Genomic DNA, 21,151 nt, shown 5'->3' on the forward strand with positions numbered 1-21,151 from the left:
GATTGTGTGTAAGAACCTGTCTATAGCAGCCAACTGTATAAAGTGACCAATAAAACCAATTCCCATGGAGGCAGATTGTGTGTAAGAACCTGTCTATAGCAGCCAACTATATAAAGTGACCAATAAAACCGATTCCCATGAAGGCAGATTGTGTGGCGGTAAGAACCTGTCTATAGCAGCCTACTGTATAAAGTGACCAATAAAACCAATTCTTATGGAGGCAGATTGTGAGTAAGAACCTGTCTATAGCAGCCAACTGTATAAAGTGACCAATAAAACCGATTCCCATGGAGGCAGATTGTGTGGCTGTAAGAACCTGTCTATAGCAGCCAACTGTATAAAGTGACCAATAAAACCGATTCCCATGGAGGCAGATTGTGAGTAAGAACCTGTCTATAGCAGCCAACTGTATAAAGTGACCAATAAAACCGATTCCCATGGAGGCAGATTGTGTAGCTCCTGTCCATAAAGGCCACATTTTGTGCTTCTCTTGGGTGGCCACTATAGAAATGTTTTACTGTAGTACATACCTTGATGTTAAGAGGCCCTTCTTTGGCAACGGGTCCACTGCCAAGTAAATCAACCATAGACTGCCTTCGTGTCTGTTGCGCTTCCACTATCTTGGGTGTTCCTTCTCCAAAGAAGGACTTCAGCTTCCGAATGCTAGCATTTCGCTTCGGAGTAATCTTCCTGGTGGTGCAAAAAGAAAAACAAGATAAAAATTTAGGTCTTATATAACTTACTGCCTTGATAGACTATCCCCTCCTTAGAATGACCTGACAGTCCTTCCTGCTTCCTCTTCCCCAACCAACTAACGGCACCCAACAAACACCTATAAATCGCTCAGTATCAATTAACTCTCTTTGATAATGGTTTTTCTTCTTCTTGAGAAGATGTGCCACTCCCTGAGCCTCGCGTGTTCTTCCTCTTCCCCTTCCCCAACCAATTACATCTAACACTAGCACCCAACAAACACCTATTAACACTGTACTTGACTACTTGAAACCGCTCAGTGTTAACTTACTCTCTTGATGGTCTATCTCCTTCTTGGGATGATGTGACCCTCCCATTGTCTCTGCATTCTTCCTCTTCCCGAACCAATTACACCTAACACTAACACCCAACAAACACCTATTATCACTGTACCTGAAATCACCCAGTGTTAACTTACTCTCTTGATAGTCTATCCCCTTCTTGGGATGACGTGACACTCCCATTGTCTCTGCGTTCTTCCTCTTCCCGAACCAATTACACCTAACACTAACACCCAACAAACACCTATTATCACTGTACCTGAAATCACCCAGTGTTAACTTACTCTCTTGATGGTCTATCCCCTTCTTGGGATGACGTGACACTCCCCGAGTCACCGTGCTCTTCCTCTTCACCGTCCGATCCCGTCGCTTTTAGATAAGATGTCCTCCGTACAAGTCTCTGCCTTCCTGACACACCTACCGCAAAATTATCAATGAACAATTCAAACAACTTGTTAATTTTAAGAAGGTCCAAACAGAGAGAACGAGAAAAGGAGGCTTTTATACCCCTTAAAAATAAAACAAATAATGTACAGCTATGAACCTACTTCCTTAATATTCCTCTAAAAAAATGTAAAAATATGATACATAAACCTGTGACAGATATCGCTCTATGTGCTCAGCAACCCAAGTAATTTTCCAACTGTCGAGATTTCTAATGAAAGTACACTATCCAACAGAAGGAATCATTTTGGTAAGAACAGAATTAGGAAAAATCAGGAATACTTGAACGTTGAAATTTGAAGCCATTTCACTCCGGCAGAGCAAAAAGACTATCTGTTCCCTTATCGAATGATTGCTTGACTAAAAATCAGTCATGGAATTACAATTGTTGATACCATCACATGGCAGGAAATGGCATGGCGATCAGAAATTAAAGGAGACTAATTTGGGATTAATCTCAGCGGTGGGGCTTAAAACTGATAAACATTGCTGAATATGATATGCCCACAGCATGATAGATGTGGGAAGGATTTGGCCAAAGTGAATTAAAAAATAAAAGTAAAACAAAAAGAATGAGTAGTGTGAACTATGCTTGTAAGGGATCCATTTATACCGTGCCTATCCACGCCTTGCCATGCTATTCATTTCACTATGAATGATATATGACAGGAAGTCCTAGATTGAATGAAATCATCAAATGCTTTTTATTCAAAAGAAACTCGTACAAAGGACTAAATTTTGATTATAATGTACCTTTTCATCTTAATTTATCTTTCTACCTATATTTTTCCCTCAACAATTTTCAATATTTCTGGCATTGCTCTGGAAAGTGAAAAAAATAATGTACAGTTGTAATTGTACCATTTGTACAAGCTTGTAAAACCAAAGTACAAGTATTTATATGTATCTCTGTTTTTTATAATAAAACAATGTAAGCAAACCTCACCAAACATGAATAAGATCATTCATGTTAACATCAACAGTAAATTATGAATCCCATCCAATCTCATGTTCAAACCAAAATAATAGTTAACACAAACAAAAAAGGATATTACTAACAGAAAATTGTAGACTAGAACACAACAAAAAATTCCTGTTAAAGGGGTACTCCGGGCTGAAGATATTTATTTCTAAATAAATAAAGTAAAATTCAGAGCAAAATACTGAAAATTTCATCAAAATCTGATGACAAATAACGAAGTAATTGAATTTTAAAGCTTAGCAATATTTTGTGAGAAAAAAATTATATGCACATTATTATGAATATTCATTAGGTGGGCTGATGTCACATCCCCGCTTTCCTACATGAAATCTTTAATTGTTTCCTTTTTTTTATGCGTGAATGATATGTCTCCCTTTAATGAAATAGGTTGCAGCCATGAACATCTAATGCACTATAAAATCAGTTGTCAATCCATTTCTTTTTAGTGTTTGGCTGAAAAAAATTGAATAAACATATTTTTATATAACAATACAAAAGAAAAAAATGGGAATATGACATCATCAGTTTTCTCATTGAATATTCATAAAGACATGCCTTGCAGCCTAAAATTGGTTTCATCGGAATAATGCAAATCTTATAAGTGTAGCTTCATCATTCCTTGTCCGATTTTGATCAAATTCTTTGTTTGTCTGATTTTTGTTTATCTGTTCAAATCATATTATTTTCAGCCTGAAGTTTAAGAATAAAGAAACATACTGCAGAAAAAAAAGCATAAAAGTCTGTTTGTCAGTATTATAAAGCAAAACAAAAATATTTTCATTATAACAAAAAAACGAGTGTTAATAAAACATCCTGCACCCCATAATGGCAAAATGAAAAATAAAATTAAAAAACAATGTAAATACTGTACATAGAATGGAAAATTATTTAAAAAATGCATTTCCCAAATATCTGATGTATAGTCTATTGTTACCTTAAATAAATCTTAAATATTTCTACAATGAATGATATAAATTCACATATCTGAACATAAATGTAGACACAAAATAAAGTGAATCAAAATATGAAAATAATATTAACAAAATATATGATATACTAAAGCGCTAATGCAAAGCGCACCAAAATGAAATAATAGTACAAAATATATGAAGCACTAAACATGAAAATGTTTTAAAATGTAATCAACTCGTTGTGAAGCTTGTACAATGTACATGTATTGAGATAAAATATAAACATATTTATTCACTGATCAATCTGCAATATATCTACACCATTAATATGAAATTCCTATTGATCACCACTAGCAATCCAGATGAAATGTTTTTTATGCTTCCCTCTATAGACAAACTGATTTAAAATGGCTAAAATCATGAGATGATACCAGGATCAACAAGATTCAACTATTATTCTAGCCATATTTAAATATTTCTAGTCAAATCTGATAAGCACAGAGTAATTTTTAACTAGAAAATATTTTTTTTTAATATGGCTACAAATATCACTATACCCAGCTGACTGTAGTCACTATGATCAAAGTAAATACTGCCATCTGGAGAGTGATTAGGGTCATGTTCCTTACTTGTTATCCATGGCTACAGCATGTATGTGTGTAATTCAATGAAAGAGGAGTATTAAAGTGATGACATAGAATTCAAATACTATATCACTGACACACAGGGGCAGAACCAGATTTACCAAAAGTGGGGGAGGGGCAAAATTCTAACAAGCCCCTCCACAAAAAAAGTTAGAGTCACCATCACTTTCACATCTTTGCAGCTGCTGACACACATTATTAGAATAAGATTGTAATTTCAAAATCTTGATTTCTGATACTGACAGTACATTATAAACTAATACTTAATATACAATTCAAATTTTCACAAAGAATCAATAACTGAAATATGATTCAACACCCACTGATTTTCAATTTCCATTTGATTAGAATCAAATCTATAAAGAATGCATCTTTCAACGTGGCACCCCCCCCCCCCCCCAGCCCGATAGCTTTATGCTGCGATAGGTCGTTGCACATTTATGGTGTGAAAATGAAAGAATGATATAAAAAAGGATACAGTATGTTATTCAACAAAAAATAAGAGGGAAAAGGGCATGTTTCTTGAGTATATTCATCACTCAAATTCTGGGTATATTTTCCTGCTATAGTTCTGTATTTTCATTAAATCATTCTTTGATAAGGGATAGCACATGGAAAAATATTCTAGGGTATGATTTAACAAACAAAAAATATGCATTCAGGGGTGTTTTCGAAAGCCTGCATTCATCAATGTGTACAGCGACACAGTTAAGTGGCCCCCTGGGGTACAAGTGGGTCGTGTCAAGAAGCTCCTCTCAAAGACTGCGAGACAAGTCTTGCAGAGGAAAGGGGCTCGCTCTTCTCCTTGACACATCCTTGGGAGGGGATGGGGGAAGGAGATAGAAGAATCTAGGAATAGCTACATTACTTTAAGCATAACAGGAAACACTTGATTTTGGGCCGGTTTCCTTGAGATTTATAACGAGGCCGAAGCTCATTAAAACCATGATTGATAAGATGTGCCATCTACAGGTAATTGTATCATGTCTTTTCAATGATGACACAGTTCTAATTCATGACATTAGCTCCGATTCGCTGCATCATGTTCAAATGTAGACTGTACTGAATAATGAGAGGAGGATTTCAGGGAACAAATAGTCGGTGATTTTCAATGACTTTTTGTTATAAGCTACTGAAATTGTTGCACCTGATTGGTTCAGATTAGATTTATGAGTAAAATCACTGACATGTTTCATGGTACATTCCTCTGATTAAAAAAAATATTCAATAATTTGAATCAAAACAAGCAAATGGAATTTCAAGATGAAATAAAAGCCATAAAAGTCTTAACCAAGTCCAAGTTCAGCAATCTTTCATCCTCCAACAAATGCTTCAGGAACATCACAGTTATTTTACTATAAAAACAGCCTTTTCATCACATAGGTCATTAAATCTATTTGTAAAGCTTTGTAAATATTGCATTAACATGATGATTAGTATATCATAATTATCATAATTATCTATCTTTTATCATCATCACAATTATTACTGCCATTATTAACATTATTATTCAGAAATCAGAATATATATATTTTATAAAAAAATAGATCAGAAAGTTTTTTAATTATGAAATTTACAGTTCAATAAACATATTTCTTGTTTGCAATGTAATATGCCATCAACTTTAATATAGAGATGGACTTGACAGTAAAAGGTGGATTTGATCTACATTTATGTACACTTAATAATGTCCCCATTATGCCTGACTTATGTGAGGTCTGACGAGCAAGATTAACCACAGGTGTCCCACAGGTGCAGTAATCTATCCATCTCTTTTCATTTCATTAGCATGTCGTCGGTTGAAGGAAGAGATGACAGGATATGGAGCTTAAAAGCGTAGGGTAATTAATTAACACCCTATGCTCGGCCAGGATACGTGGAAGACGTAAGTTAACACAGGAATGGCAATTAACCAAATAAAACATTGTTTGACGAACATCAAGATTTGGGAAACCGACCAATCTCAACACCTGTGTTTTTAGCACCTTCGACAAAGAAGATCTTTCTACAGACACGCTGACTCTGGCTATTTTTATTTTAGATGGCATATCAACCAATAATGTAATATCATGAGCTTACTGTGTTTCTTAAAACCAAATATTGTGTAGTATATGATATATGGGTAGATCAGGCATGCAAATTCCCACTAAATCTCAATCTCTTAATCTCAAATCTCTTTTATGTTGTTAATCCCATCACCATGATAATCTACGGATAGAGATTTTAGAATATACTTTACAAATCCCCTCTCGTTAAAAGCAATCATGGCTTTCACTTCAAACTACATGTAGAGTATAATTATGAAGTACATATATGTACTTTAAATATGACATTTAAGTTCTTTTGTCAGTTACAAGTACCACACAGCAATTTTCCCTTCTTATATACTCCAGTGCAACCTCTCCTTTGGGTGATTTATTTTTCTTTAAAAAAACTTGCATGAGGTGATGTGTTAATTGGATGAGCAGCAAATTATATAGGGTTAGGCTACAGCATGATTGCTACATTTTGTAAAAAAATAATACTGTGCATATCATAGCAATATTGTGCTTCGGTTTTATAGCATAATATGATGACATCTAGTCTTGAGGTCTGGCAATTTCATTCTATTTCACTTGAATGTCACTCAGATAAAGAGACGTCCGAAAAAAATCCTTCGTGAGAAGGCAATGATTACTACAAATTTGATGACATCCCTTTCAAATTGGGCTATGGTCAGGTACCGGAATTGAATTCATTATTCATTGATTCGCTGCAAATAATCAATCTTAAATTTCATTTCAATAAAATGGCAATATATAAGAAGTGTTCAAATTCTTACGACTCCAGTAAAAATCCTTAAAGATTCCAATTATTTTTCTTTCAGTTACTTTTATCTTTAATTGGCAATTCAAAGACACGACAGAGTGAAATCTTTAATAGCGCCAAGATTAAACACAAGAAAATCAAAGCGGGCTACTTCAGAGTATACGCAGCTTGTGTATTCATTGTTTACTGATTGTAGCCGATCGTTCTGTGTCTGCAGATTTCAACATGCTTCAGCTACCGGTACATTAAATGCAAAGAAAGGTCAAGCATTGTTTTAATATTTCTGACATCAATAGTGAACCTTTAAAATTAATTACCAGACTCCACGACCTTGTTATGATAGCAAACTATGATTAAATAAAACGTGTTTTAACAACGTGATAACCGTGGCCACACCTTCCTTCCATTGCATCAACCGACGGGTGGACCCGCCCGTAAACTTCTCACGGATCTTCCCTCCGCTTCCGCGTTTTGCCGACCAGGAGCCGTACCTGAAGAAGCCCGAATCAGACCTGGTCCGCGGTCGATCCTGCGTGACGTCAAACGATCCTGACCGTGTTCGCCAAATTTTAAACTTGAATGCTGTTTTCAATGAGGAATGAAATTCTATAGAGACCATACACATACAGAGGAACCCGATTTGACTAACCTTTTTTTTTCACATTACAGGTAGATAAATCCAATTATTGATGTAAATAAAAGAATCTTCCTCATCAGTAAATTTTAGAAACCAAATCCTATTACCGTCATTTTAAACTGAACTCTGAACAAAAATAGAGCAAATTATTTTCTAGTTCTACAAAGCGAATTGAAGTATTGAGGGGAAAATGATGAATGTTGATAATCAACAACAATAAATCTTGAATATCACACAAACATTGTAAAACTCGGTGACAGACGAAAACATATTTCAATGAAAAGAAGATCTGAGGAATAGCATACGCGGTGCATATGTATATTGCACAGCATTCGGGTGAAAGCCGAGGTAGCAGTCAAAGGCATTGAAACAAATTAATCAGTGAATGTCTATGTTGTACGGGAAGCAAGAACATAGGTTTGGGGGAAAATTAGGAAAGACAAGTGTATTTTAGATGAAAAGAAACAAACGTAGCTTTCATTGAATGAATCAAAACAACGAATGGAACGATTGCATTGATATACGGTGTAGAATGATTTATAACAACAAAAAAGCTTTGGTCTTTTTTATGACTGTGGAATGACAGATGTGTACATACGTGTATGTGGTGGCAATGTTTCAAGTGATGGACAGTAATAATGGGTGTCCCATATTCAATTATTACAAATAAATGCACACAATGATTGAAATTGTAAAAATAATGAATACGGTAAGTTTGTCATTTCTTTCTACAACACAATTAAAGGTATTCAAAATCATATTTTTTCATAACTGCCTAAAATACTGTGAGCCAATGTTTGTAAATATCCTTGTATTCTACCACACTCCACGCTGCAGTCATCAGAGTCCTCAGAGGCTAGATTGAATACGGTCAATGGATATTGGGAAAATGGAAAGGCTCAACAAATTCCTTCACATGACAGATTTCTGTGAGGAGTTTTAAATGGCCGACATACCTCAAATTCCAGTAGATTTTCAGTTAACCTATATACCCCAATGTTCAGAGTTTTTCATCCAATATGAAACACCTGATTTTATTATGAACAGATTTTTTATTGAATGTGTTAGGAAGGGTGACTGGACAGAAACATTTTTCATCAATTTGATGTAATTATCACTTTTATCCATTTCAATATTGAACTAATATCTAATAAAAGCATTTTTAACTGAAGACATTAGAATTACAAGGTCACTTTTTTAGATTGATATTTCTTTCATACAACAACTTTAAAAGGTTATTTATTTTGAGAGCATCTGGTTCATTACCTGGGAATAATTTTGTATCCTTTTCTCCTGCAGATCCTGCGCTGTTACTGCTAGCGCTAGAATCCTTCCTTCCTGGGGGTATCAAGGTTCCATCATCAAGCTGGATGCCCTCTGGTACAGCACCTGTTGCGTTCTTCCTGCATGCCTATTAACACCATTAAAAGAAGACCGGAAGCAATTAATGTAATTCAATTATCCCATTCAACGAGCAAGCAACCCAACATATTAATTGAATTGCATTACCGTGTATATAGAATACGATCTAATCTAAAGCATTCGACTCTTTAAGACTAAATGATTTCTCTGTATTTCAAATCAGGATTTTGTTCAGTTTCCATTCATTTTGGGCCCTTCTGGGTGGAAATTATGAATACAAAATATTATAAGCAAGAACTTCCTTGTTTGATTCAATCTAAGAGATGAACTTAGATGATTCTCATGTTCAAACACTCAATTGTATTCCATATCATTCTATAAATTGAATTGTTAATACAAATATAGAACACTGATAATTTATCAAATTTTGTATTATCATTGATTTTAACCCAACTTAGTCATCTCTTTCAAACTCTGTATAACATGTGTTAAAAATAAGAGGATGATTGTTGGATATTCAAGGACAGGAAATAGAAAAGGATACATCTTAGAAAAAGTGCTTCAAGGTGTCTAAGAGTCAAGATTGAGAATATCTGATTTTTCAGCTTGGCAGAGCTATAATTATCAGATATTCTTGATAACCTACATATTTGTTTAAGTCAAGTAGGGAAAAAATGTTCAAGCGATAGGAATAACAGCACACTTTGTATTTCATGGTGGAGTTCAATTTGACATTAATTTAGTTCATTAAAAGCAGAAAAAAGGGAAAATAATATCAAACAAAAGGATTCCTGAGATCCATCAAAAGAACCAGGGTATTGATCTTTTAAACTTTTAAACTTTTTAACTCCTATTCCATATGCTATAGAGATTGAAATGCTGTTTCCATAATATTCTCTCATTGTTATGCTTTGATCAGAACTATAACACAGCATCAAAGTGAACTCTCTCCAATGTTATTACTATACCTGAAACTGAGACCAGTTTGTTCTCTGGTGTGCACGGTCATAGCTCCGACTTCGATGTCTCTCGTGCATAGTCTTCTCCCTCTGTTTCTCCCTCTCAAGACTCCTCTCTCTAACCCTACCCCTGCTACTATCTCTCTTTGGTACAGGAGGCTTGGTCTTTCCCTGGCTGTTCGTAGCAGCTTTTCCTCCGCTTCCGTCACTGTCGCAAGAACCTCTCCTTGATCCGGTTCGCTTCCAAGAGAATAAGGAGCCATCACTGACTGTTAAGTTCAATTCGTCCACATGCTCCGTAGAGCTAGGTTTCTTGTCCCAGTAGACCTTACTGTCCTGGGGCTTATCTGGGAGTAGCTGATGCTGATTAGATAGATGGACTACTCTTCCAGATGCTAAGGTTTGGGATCGGGACATTGGCACAAGAGCATTGGAGGAAACACTGGGAATGTTCTTAGAGTCATGGTTCACGGTTGCCCGCCTCGGTTCACGTTTCGGAGACACATTGATATTCCTGGCATTCTGCGAGAGGTTATCTGCAGAGACCGAAGAGGAGACAGTAACACGTGTCGCATGAGTAGAGTACTCCTCTCCTTTGAGAGATGCTTCGTGAGAAACATCCGGCTCATCAACACGTAAGGATGTCTTTGGAAGGGAACTTCTACTTACTTTCACACTCTCTTGTTCATTTTTCCATGTATGCATTGCTCCATCGGTTGAATCTTCCTCAGTTCTCTGCACACTTTGTCCATTGATAATACTAACCTGTCGGTTCAGTCTCCCGACTTCTGAACGGGAAACCGAGTTACATAGATCATCACAAGAGGAGGATCCGTTCATTCCTCTTTGGGGTTGAATCCTAAGCACCGCTTGCGCGGGGGAATACCCTGAAGAAGACAGTAAATTGTCCACGCTAGAACTGTGGCCTCGGGTCGTACTAGTCTTTGAGGTTTCTGCAGGTTCATTTGACACTTGTGAGGAATTGGCAAGTTTGGCTGCTTCATAATAACTCTTGAGTGACGCTACATGTCTCTGAGGTTGGGGGTTGGGTTGTTCAGGAGTGTCTGAGACACTTTCCAATGCAGCAAGATTATTTGGCTGTTTACTTTGGGAATTGATAACATTTGTTAAGCGGAATGTCCTCTGCTCTTTTGACCCTTGTGAGGACTCCCCACTGGATGGATTAACCAACGTCACCTTCATAGGTCCTGAAGATTCATGGTTGATCGTAGAAGCCGTCACACGTTGGACCTTGTACTGTTGCCGAGAGTCTACAACCTTCCGTTCATTCTTTTCATTACGATACACATCAGAGTTTGGCGTTGACGTCAAAAATTTTGTCTGGCTCCTATGTTCCGATACGTTGCATGCTGGTGAGTCCGTAAGGTAGCTAATGTCACTCCTCTCTTTGACTGACTCGGTATCTTCACATTCCACACCCTTACCAACCACAACCACGTCATTATCATCAGATATTGATGAGAGAGTACTGCTTGGGTTGGTGTCTTTCCTACCCTGATCTTGGGGCAAGGTGCTACTCTGGTCCGTTTGCTTGGATGGTGGATTGACAGCTTTGTATGCGGAAGATGGATAGGCAACTTGCAGGATGTCTTCTTCCCGTGGGACCACAAAAAGAGTCAGGTTGGTGTCACTGTGAAAGACAAGATGATAGACATTACTCAATACCAGTATAATACATCAAAACACTCAGATACTTTGACATTAAACTTGTTTGAAACCATACAAGCACAGCACAAAAAGCTGGTATTTTCAAATAATCACAGAATTTCGGATCCAGCAAACAATCCCAATCACAAGACTACATGTATGCGTAATGAAGATTCCATTTGCGGGCTACTTCATGGGTTTCACCTTGAAAAAATTGCAATCCCAAGTCAGTTTCAGATTCAGAAAAAGCACTATTTGCCAAACTCGTTGAATCATCCAATTGTTTTGCAAATGAAGATACATGATACCTAGCCATGGCAAAGTATTCCATGGAACACAAATTAAGCACATGTATGAACAATAGCCAAAGTCACACCACATAGGGTATGTTCAATGTTGATTTTCAATTCAAACAGCAACATGAATCATGAAACGTGGATATAAAAAGAAACAAAGGCTGTGTTCTATGTCCAATTATTATTATTATTATGTTCAGTTATTCTGAAATGGTTGTCAAAAGTTTTAAAACAAATTAATTGAGTTGTGTCATACACTAAGTATTAAAACCAAATGCGGATATTCAACTTTACATCATTCTCTTTTATTAAGAGATTACTATTATACTGCATGTAACAGCAATAAAATGGGAGAAATTCACATTTGAAGAAATTATCAAAATCAAACCCTATTTTGAATTCCATGCCTATGTTTGCATAACACTCCCATCTCCTTAACGGGTAATAAATTTCCAAAAGGAAGCTCTTTCCTCTATAACTTCACGGTTCAGTGTATATAAGATGCTTTAATGGGAGAAAATAGGCTCCCCTTAATGGGTTTGTTATTCGCATTGACAGAAAATCAGCTTTGAAAAGGGGGAATAATCACGTTAAAAAAACATATATTATGAAAAACATGTGTAGAACAATACCGGTTGCTATTCGCTCCATCTTTAAAGAATATGTAGTCATGATATTTTGGTACAGACATACAAGCATGACAAACTTTGAACTTGTATGCTAAAAGTGCATATTGTAGTGCCCTACCCCGTCCTAAAATAAATGAATGATTAAAATGATATTAATAGTGATAAAAATAATAAACAATGAAATATACTCTTATCAAATAACAAAAATATATGATTGAATTACCTATGAAAGCGGAAATTTCACAAATCAAACCATCAATAAACTTTGAAGAGAATTATGCAATCATTTTATGAACTTTTTTTGTGGAGGGGGGGGGGTAAAAATAACCTTTACAAGAACAACATACTGAAAAAAGAAGTCTTTATGACTATGGTACAATGTCACATTCCATATGAAAAAGGGTGGTTACAAATAAGATAGGGGACCATGGAAAGTGACAAGAGGAAGAGAAGGCTTCACTGGAGAGGCAGACAAAAAGACAATAAACATATCGCATAGAAAGACAAACACATACTATTAAACTATATGAAAATACATTAGACATCAACATGGATCAAGATTGAAGTATGGAAGTGGAAAGGGGAGATACTGTCAGAGGAGGGGTAGACAAAAAGACAATCAGATATATTCTCTGACAGACAGACAGACAGACAAAGATAATATGAAAATACATCACTGTACATCAAAGACTGAAGTACTGGGTGTAAATAGCATGAGTGTAGGGGCAGAAAGAAAGACAATCAAGGGAGAGGGGGATGAGTGGAGGAGCAGACAAAAATACAACCAAACATTCATGTACCATCAGACAGACAGACAGAACAGAATAGAATAGAGAAAATTATTTATACTGTCATGATATTAACATGTTTAATAATAATTCTAACATTCATTGATGATGATTGTAAAGTGATTGTGAAGATGAAAATTATATAACAATGAGAAGAATAAATGACATTCATGGATTAATATTATGTACGATGTAATGATATACATGTACCTGTAGGACATGATATGATATGATACATGTATGACATGTTACATGTATATGATATGATAATCTGACTACCCAGAGCCTCCAACAACAACAACAACAACAAATTGTTAGAAATTGGAGATTACATTTAAAGTACTCTTTAATACATCAGTAATTGTACATGTATTTCAAGAGAAGAGAAAAATCAAGCAATAACTGATATCTCTCCTTTACGGTAAGCACCCACAAGCAAGCCAATCAATTCTACAAAACCCAGGTCCCCTATTAACGCTGTCCAGCCCTGGAGGCGTTTTGGCATAACCAATCACTGCATTGATGATGTTGAAAACATGTCCAATAAATGACATGGACCATTATACAAAATACATGAATGTGGTGTCAAGTCTGAGCATGAGCTGACCGGATTTTCTCATTGTTCTTTCATGAAAATGCACCATCAATAAATATTGCTGTTCACTGGTGTTTTGGCAAAACCACTGGGTGAAATATAAGATGAATCGATTACAATTTTTATTCATTTCATCATTCAATTCAGAAGTAAACATTAACAGGGAGTGAGGTTTTGTAAATTCCTCATTCTCTTCTTATTTCCTTTCATTATTATTATTTTTATTTGTTTGCTTTGATCACAATAATTTTGATGTCATAGTAGTGTTGATGGCAATTTACTTTAATAATAGGAATATTGAATACATTTTGATGTCATAGTAATGTTGATGGCATTTTACTTTTATAGGAATATTGAATAAATTTTGATGTCATAGTAATGTTGATGGCATATTACTTTTATAGGAATATTGAATAAATGTTGATGTCATAGTAATGTTGATGGCATTTTACTTTTATAGGAATATTGAATAAATGTGGGTATTATGTACGGTAAATACGAGGGTTTTAAATATATTGGATATTAGGACACCGTACATCACAGCACAGGATATATGTACCATATGACAGACAAGGGCCATCAAGAATGCTTTTATAATTACCTGTATTTACTGTTCGGCAAAAAACAAGATAGGACAAGAAACAAAAAATAAGCAGAAAATTAGACAACTAATACTACAGAATGGACTACATTGTACGTCCGACGAAGAGCAGCAAACATTGCACGCATTTTGAAACATTACATGTACACACAAACATGGATTTTGATAATTGAAACATTTGATGCAAAAGATTTCAAAATGCTCATTAGGCTATCAAAAAGTGGGTATTTTGCAGCATGAGTTAGATCAAGGTTTTAGCCTGCATTCCGAACCTTATTTTAACTTTAAAACCATGGTCTAAGTCCGAGATGAAATTATGGGATGCTAAAAAGTGTACCGAATTTGTTTTAATCATTCTTGTGTTTATTGGAATTCTTCCCACGGTTTAATGGTGATAAAGACTATGGTACAGTACATGTATTTATCATTTCAAGACAATTTTTATTGAATTAAATGCCAAAAGTGATGATGAATCGATCTCCTATAAATCATAGAGATTGATGTCACTATTGACTACCCATAGTTAAACCACAAGTTTAGACCATGGTTGAAGGTAAGTTGGAAATCAAAATACAGGCCTTCATATTAAAGTTTTCTGTTTCGGCTAATATTCTTCTTTTTGTTAGTATATTTTTAAATGATTATTGCTTACCATAGCTGTATAAGGTTGACCACTTGTTGATAAGTCTTGCCTGTGACACTCTCTCCATTGACAGACACTATACGATCTCCATTCGCTAGACCGGCTTGGTGGGCGGGGCCGTCCGATTTCACCTGCTTCACAAAGATCGTATCCATTGGCTCTAGAGCAGAGATGCGGCTCTTTGCCTTGGGTCCATCTATATCAATGGATGACAATAATAGTCAAGGATTGACAGGTGACCGACTGCTGGAAACAGCAATTATCAAAGAAAGTTAGGAATACCTTTATACCTCTACGTATCAGCAACATATTTGATATAGTGTTTCATCGCAGCAATGTCTCGTAAGCACTTTAAAGATTGTTTATTAATTACCCAGTCATGACAAACTGGCTTGCCTACACACATACTGTACAAGGTATGTACTTTCTTCACTCCCTGGGGAGCATTCTAACATGAGTTTATAAACTCAATTGTTAGGTATACTACACAGGCTTCAGCACACTATCAGGTACACATTTAACACCTGGGTGGAAAGTGGCGAAGTGTAGATCGACGCCTTGTCAAAGGCGTCGGACTGCTGCACCACAACGCTTCCATATTAAAAACTATATATTAGCATGTATATATATATGCACAACACTCCTCTCATAAACGCAATCTGATCTAACATGCTTACCTCCGCCGGTTTCCTGCAATCTATTGAGTTCTGCCACAGCCGATTCAGGCGGGTAGACAATAAAGTGACGGAGAGTAAACCCGAAGCCATTAGACCGTCGTTGTAGAGTCACCTTCCGAGGACCCTTCCAGGTGGAATCTTGAGGTTCTGAGTCCTGCAAGAGAGAAACAGGACACTGGTTACATATTGATGATGAAGAAGATAATAACAACATTTACAACAACAACAATAATATGCAACACTTATATTAATGTTTGTAGCGCTGTATACTATCAACCCGACTTTACCCCGGTTGCCCTGACCAGGTGCATGAGCATTCAAGGAATTCCTTCCTACTATAAGTTCCCATCAATACTATACATCTGGGTGGAGAGTGGCTGCAGATCATGCCTTCCTACAGGGCATGCAGGCTTTGGTGGAAAACTACGATACTTACATTGTAACTTTCATATTTGTGTAGATGTTCCCAAGGTTTTATTAAATAACTTTTTTTTTAAAGTTGGATTTGCATCTTTCTTTGTGTATCTCGCTTGAAGCTTGATACATTCATATTTGTGTAGATGTTTCACAGGTTTCATACTATGACAATTTAAAAAGTTGGACTTATTCAGCAAAAAAAAAAAGAGGAATATACAGGAAAGTCACTGAAAACAGACACTGAGCAAGATTCCTATCATTTGTAATCTTCAAATACAGTGTAGACAAGGCAATGAAAATGTGGGGAAAGATTAACACTTTGAGAAAGACCCTGAGTGTACTACCCTCAATTTCTGAATTTCTACTGAGCTCCGGTCCCCCAAATGCCATGAAGCATTTCTGTAATTATTACTGATACATAAAAAAATATCAGTATAAATGCCACGCCTTGTTTCAAACTACAATGCTGTCTTGTACCATATGAAATGAAAATACTGATAGCCTTTCTGTTATTGGTTTCAAAATGAGGAAAGGAAGAATGGATGTGTTGTCTGAATCAGTCTCTTCAGCAGTAAATTATGAAAATGTTTTAGAATACATTTTGGATTGCTTTTAACCTTATTTCTTTGCATTATATGGAAGATAAACAACCCTTTTGGTACCGGTATTCAAGAAAGATTTATAATCAAACTATTACTGAACAATTCGTATTGAGTCACATAATTCTCAGAAAATAAACGAGGAAGGAATAAGCATATTATTTTGCACGATACAAAAAGCACAACCTAATGATCAAAAGTTTTGATTTCCTTGAAATTTATTCTACAAAATTACATCACATGATGAGGAATAACACCACTTTGTTTTGATTCAGAAAGTGCTTATTTGCTATTAACATGTAATGAGTAGGCCTATTGAGTCACCCAATTTACAGCACCACAAATTTAATATAAATGAATCAATGTGTCTGACATTGTTTCGCACATACAGAAAGCAAAACCTTTTAATGATCAAATACTGTAGTTTTAATTTCCTTGAAAGTGGGGAAAAATATACACAAATATCGACAAGAAAGAAGTTAGAGGGTAAAATGTTTTTTTACCTTGGAAAAAAAGAAGACAATTTGCTGTACTGTTTATCACACTAACTTTACACTGTACATGGCAAAAAAGTTACATGAACAATCAATTACAAATATTGATCGTATCTCTTCACCATGTCCCAGGTTCCTGGAAGCAAATTACTAAGAGGTTTCCTTCTCAAGATTCCGAAGGGGCTTTCACACCCATCCACTAAAAAAAAAACCAACCCTAGTATGTTGCCCGAGTGAAAGCATAGTTCTCGTATTCGCCAAAAGAAGAAACCAACAAATGAGTATTTATACTATAAATCAAAAGTTGGTTTCAAACCGCCTCGATCACAAGAATTCCCGTAAAATTACGAGAATTTTTTCAGGCTAAAAACTACGCATTAATTATTCTCACACTGCCCCAAAACTTACCCTTTGGGGTAAGTTCCTGAAGTTACGAGTATGCACATGATGGTCTGATAAGCAAGCAAGGTGCGAGATTCAAAATCGCTAGCTCAACAGCCACCCACGGCGCCCGCACCCAACTACACACTGGGCTAAAAGTTCCCGTAATTATTAAACTTTCACACTGCCAACATACCTGCGACCTTGGAAAAATCCCTGTGAAAGTTCTCGTAATTTTGACAAGTACCTATAATTTGGCGGATATTTTCTCTCGGGGAGATTACACATAATTTGCTTTCACACTGCCAAAATACCTTTGAGGCGGTCTAAAACTACCTAATGTTACAATCGTTTTCATAGGGATTTTTCTATAAAAGTTTTTTATATACATTTTTCTATCCCTCAATGGGATACAGTATATGCAGTGTGAAAGTGAAATTGCAGGAACCTCTGACAAGGGCCAAGAAGAATGCGCATTGATTCTGTCTAATGCACAAGTCTTGAACATTCCTAGCTTCTAAGAACTTTATCTGGTTCCGGCAGATACCGCATGAATGAAAATGACAAAAAATAATAGGTATTTTGAGGCCTCAACAATTTCTAAATATTCACATGTTCTCAATATTCACAATCAGAGATATTTTTTTGTGATCAGGCAGATACAAACGCAGTCTACAAAGGGGGTACATGCAATTCAGCTTGGGGGAATGTGCGTCACGGGTGATGAGGAAAGGTGATATGGTTGGTTTATCTTCATAGGATCAATGTAAGACCCATGCTTGTCATCAGTGCAGTAATTGAATGGCAGGAGGATCAATTCAAATTGGCAACACGACAAAGGCAAAATGTTTGACCAAAAAATCTGATAATGAAAAACATGAGAACATTTTTTAGTTTAATAAGAGTTTCATTTACATATATATGTCATTCAATTCAAATTCAAGTCAACACTTTTTTATGGACTACCATACAAATTTAATCAAGGATGACCTCATAATTAGGATTCATCCTGTATTTCACAGACTTATCTCTAGGTCACATGATGAACTATGTAGTCATCCATTCATAGAAAACAATGATCATGTGTCCTGGACTGGGCAGGATACCTCTGAATACTGAATGCTAAAACCCTGAACCAAGGTTGATGCACAATAATCAAATTGATGGGGAGGCGTCAAGTCAACAAACTTTCATTCATACTGTAAATTGATAGGGCCTAATCAGTCAGTATCGCTATACAGGACATTCCTCCCCGTAAAATGAAAACTGAATTACTGAAAAATTAAACATGTATCAAATAAACATATCAAAGAAAGGTTGCCCAAATTCCATATTCTGTTTGTGTGACAAAGTTCTACATGTCTCCATTTGAAAAAAAAAAAAAAAAAAAAAAACGTGGGTCATTTTTCTCTTTAGATCGATAAATAATTAGATGTATTTTTTCCTGCAAAAACTGCCCTAAGTTTCAACAGCCTCCCCCCCAGGGGGTGTGAGTGATCACAAATAAAAAGATCTGAAAAAAGCTGAAAAGTTGAAAAAGTCTGAAATAGAAAGAGCTCCCATACTTTTTGTACAGAGGGAAGCCAAAAATAAGCTGAAATTAAGCTGAAAATCTGAACTCTCACACCCCTGCTCCCCCCACCCCATTCAAGCGATAAATCAGGACACCCCCCCCCCCCTCCTGATCACCACAACATCAGCCTAAAGTGCCCTTCATCATGCTACACAATCATTTTAAACTAAATTGCATTGATACAATTACACAATGTATGTAGAACACAGCATTTCATTCCACAACTTGAAATATTACGCAAAATTTGCATAAATTGGGTTTCGCTTGATTTCTAAATAAATAATTCCACTAGAATAAAATAAAAGGAGAATATTTACCATAGTTATGCCAGGCAAAACAGGGTAAAGAGCAAGAATGAGTCCATGCCACACGTATTCAAGGCTTGCTATGACTGTTAGCAGTAATGCGACAACTATCGCACAACATTGGGGTATGTACTCTATCCACGACATTGGTACACAATGGAAAATTTAACCCAGTCAAAGCTAAATCTGTGATAAGCCGTTTCGGCGTATCATTCGCTGTCAAAGTCCTAGTGATCAAAGGGTTAAATTGGGCAAATGATAGTTACACATCACGATGATGAAGTTCTAATAATCATTCAAATAATCAGTTCTGATTAAGTCATCAAGTGTTTCCTTAGTCACTAATGAAGTCACTCTGAACTTTTGTTTCGGGTTGTATTTAAATCAAAGATGTTCAACACGACAAATTGCAAATCCTTAAAATGCGCGATGACCTCATAGTCTACAAGAAACTAGAAGACTTCGAGGTGGATTAACTTCATTTATCCACCAATAATAGCATATAAAGTGCGTCACACGTGGGATGCAAATCTGGCGATTTTCAATAAATCACAATTGACAACGATTTTAATGCATCCTCTGGAACAAGCTCTGAATGGGCTGAATCAGTTCCTTATCCCTTCAGGCACAGTTAGGAATTGAGAGTTATGATGAACTCCACAAATATGCTGCAAAGATCACTGTTTGACAACAAAATCATATCATCTTCGACAAAACAGTTGGGAAGATATATACTGTCTGAGCGGTGGTAGGTTGATGACAGAAGACAGCTGCATCAGAATCTCATGTGAAGCATGACAACGATCATACCAAATTCGCAAGGTGTTTCCTCGGTTCACAGCCTCCTGCAAACAATCAGGTTCAAACTCGGAGACAAGTCCAGACACAGCTAAAAACAACATCGGTTTCCTCCAGAAGCAGGTCTATTCTTGAACATGTTCCGAGAACAATACTGAATGCGATCCCAGAGGTTACTTACAACATGCACTTTACATTCTGAAAATATTAGCAGAGGGTATACTGTCCAAACACCACCACAGAACTTCAGTTTCCTGTTGTTCTCAACACGCACAGCTCTATGACATTGTGGATTGATGAGATACCGGAATGATGCAAATCAAGAGTGATGTAATCGGTCGTCCTACGTGTGGACGTGGTCACCTCCTGGGCCACACTACACAGCAAACCTTGCAGGCCATAACCCGATGGTCACCGACGCGAGACTGATAGTACTCGCCAACCTTGCAGAACTGAAAGTATTACTCATAGTGACTTTGGTTTCAGGCTGAGCTGGTGACAACTGATCCGCTCAGATTACATTCATGTTAAACCGTCCTGTGCAACCCATGCATGCAGGCTGCCCCCACGCTACAATCGAGACTCTATCCAAGTTCATCCCTCACCAAGAGAGGTAAATGTGATAGAATACATACTTCCCTTTTCCTGTTATTGGAGATTTCTTCAGAGTGCTAAACCCATCATAAAGTTACTTGAGACAGGGTTTAATCAGTGTCTGGATATCTTGGGGAGGTGCTAAATCAGCCAAGCATATTACAGACACAGACCTCTCCTTATTTATAGAATGAAGAGGAACCATGGAACCGAGGCATGGTGTAAAGGGGTACATCTGCGGAAAGGGGGGGGGCGCATATTTGGGTAATAAGAAAGAGAGGTAGTCTCCACACAAAGACTGAGACACAAAGA

At 36.5% G+C, this 21,151-nt stretch overlaps 1 protein-coding gene across 2 annotated transcripts in view; it reads right to left on the reverse strand.

Moving 5' to 3' along the window:
• LOC129275107 (rho GTPase-activating protein 21-like) overlaps positions 1-20,915 on the reverse strand; it is a 44,581-nt gene extending 23,666 nt beyond the window's left edge. The window contains exons 1-8 of one of the 2 annotated variants that reach the window (XM_054911890.2): positions 19,460-20,915; positions 15,679-15,832; positions 15,011-15,197; positions 9,791-11,432; positions 8,727-8,871; positions 7,220-7,405; positions 1,319-1,451; positions 531-690 (exon numbers count right to left, since the gene is read on the reverse strand). In XM_054911890.2, the coding sequence (XP_054767865.2) occupies positions 531-690; positions 1,319-1,451; positions 7,220-7,405; positions 8,727-8,871; positions 9,791-11,432; positions 15,011-15,197; positions 15,679-15,832; positions 19,460-19,594 (2,742 nt within the window). In that variant the 5' untranslated portion in view covers positions 19,595-20,915. The remainder of the gene's footprint in view (positions 1-530; positions 691-1,318; positions 1,452-7,219; positions 7,406-8,726; positions 8,872-9,790; positions 11,433-15,010; positions 15,198-15,678; positions 15,833-19,459) is intronic. The other variant, XM_054911891.2, reaches the window with a different exon arrangement.
• Between the last annotated feature and the right edge of the window lie 236 nt (positions 20,916-21,151).

This window comes from Lytechinus pictus, chromosome 13 (assembly GCF_037042905.1).
Source record: "Lytechinus pictus isolate F3 Inbred chromosome 13, Lp3.0, whole genome shotgun sequence".
Taxonomy (NCBI): Eukaryota; Metazoa; Echinodermata; class Echinoidea; order Temnopleuroida; family Toxopneustidae; genus Lytechinus; species Lytechinus pictus.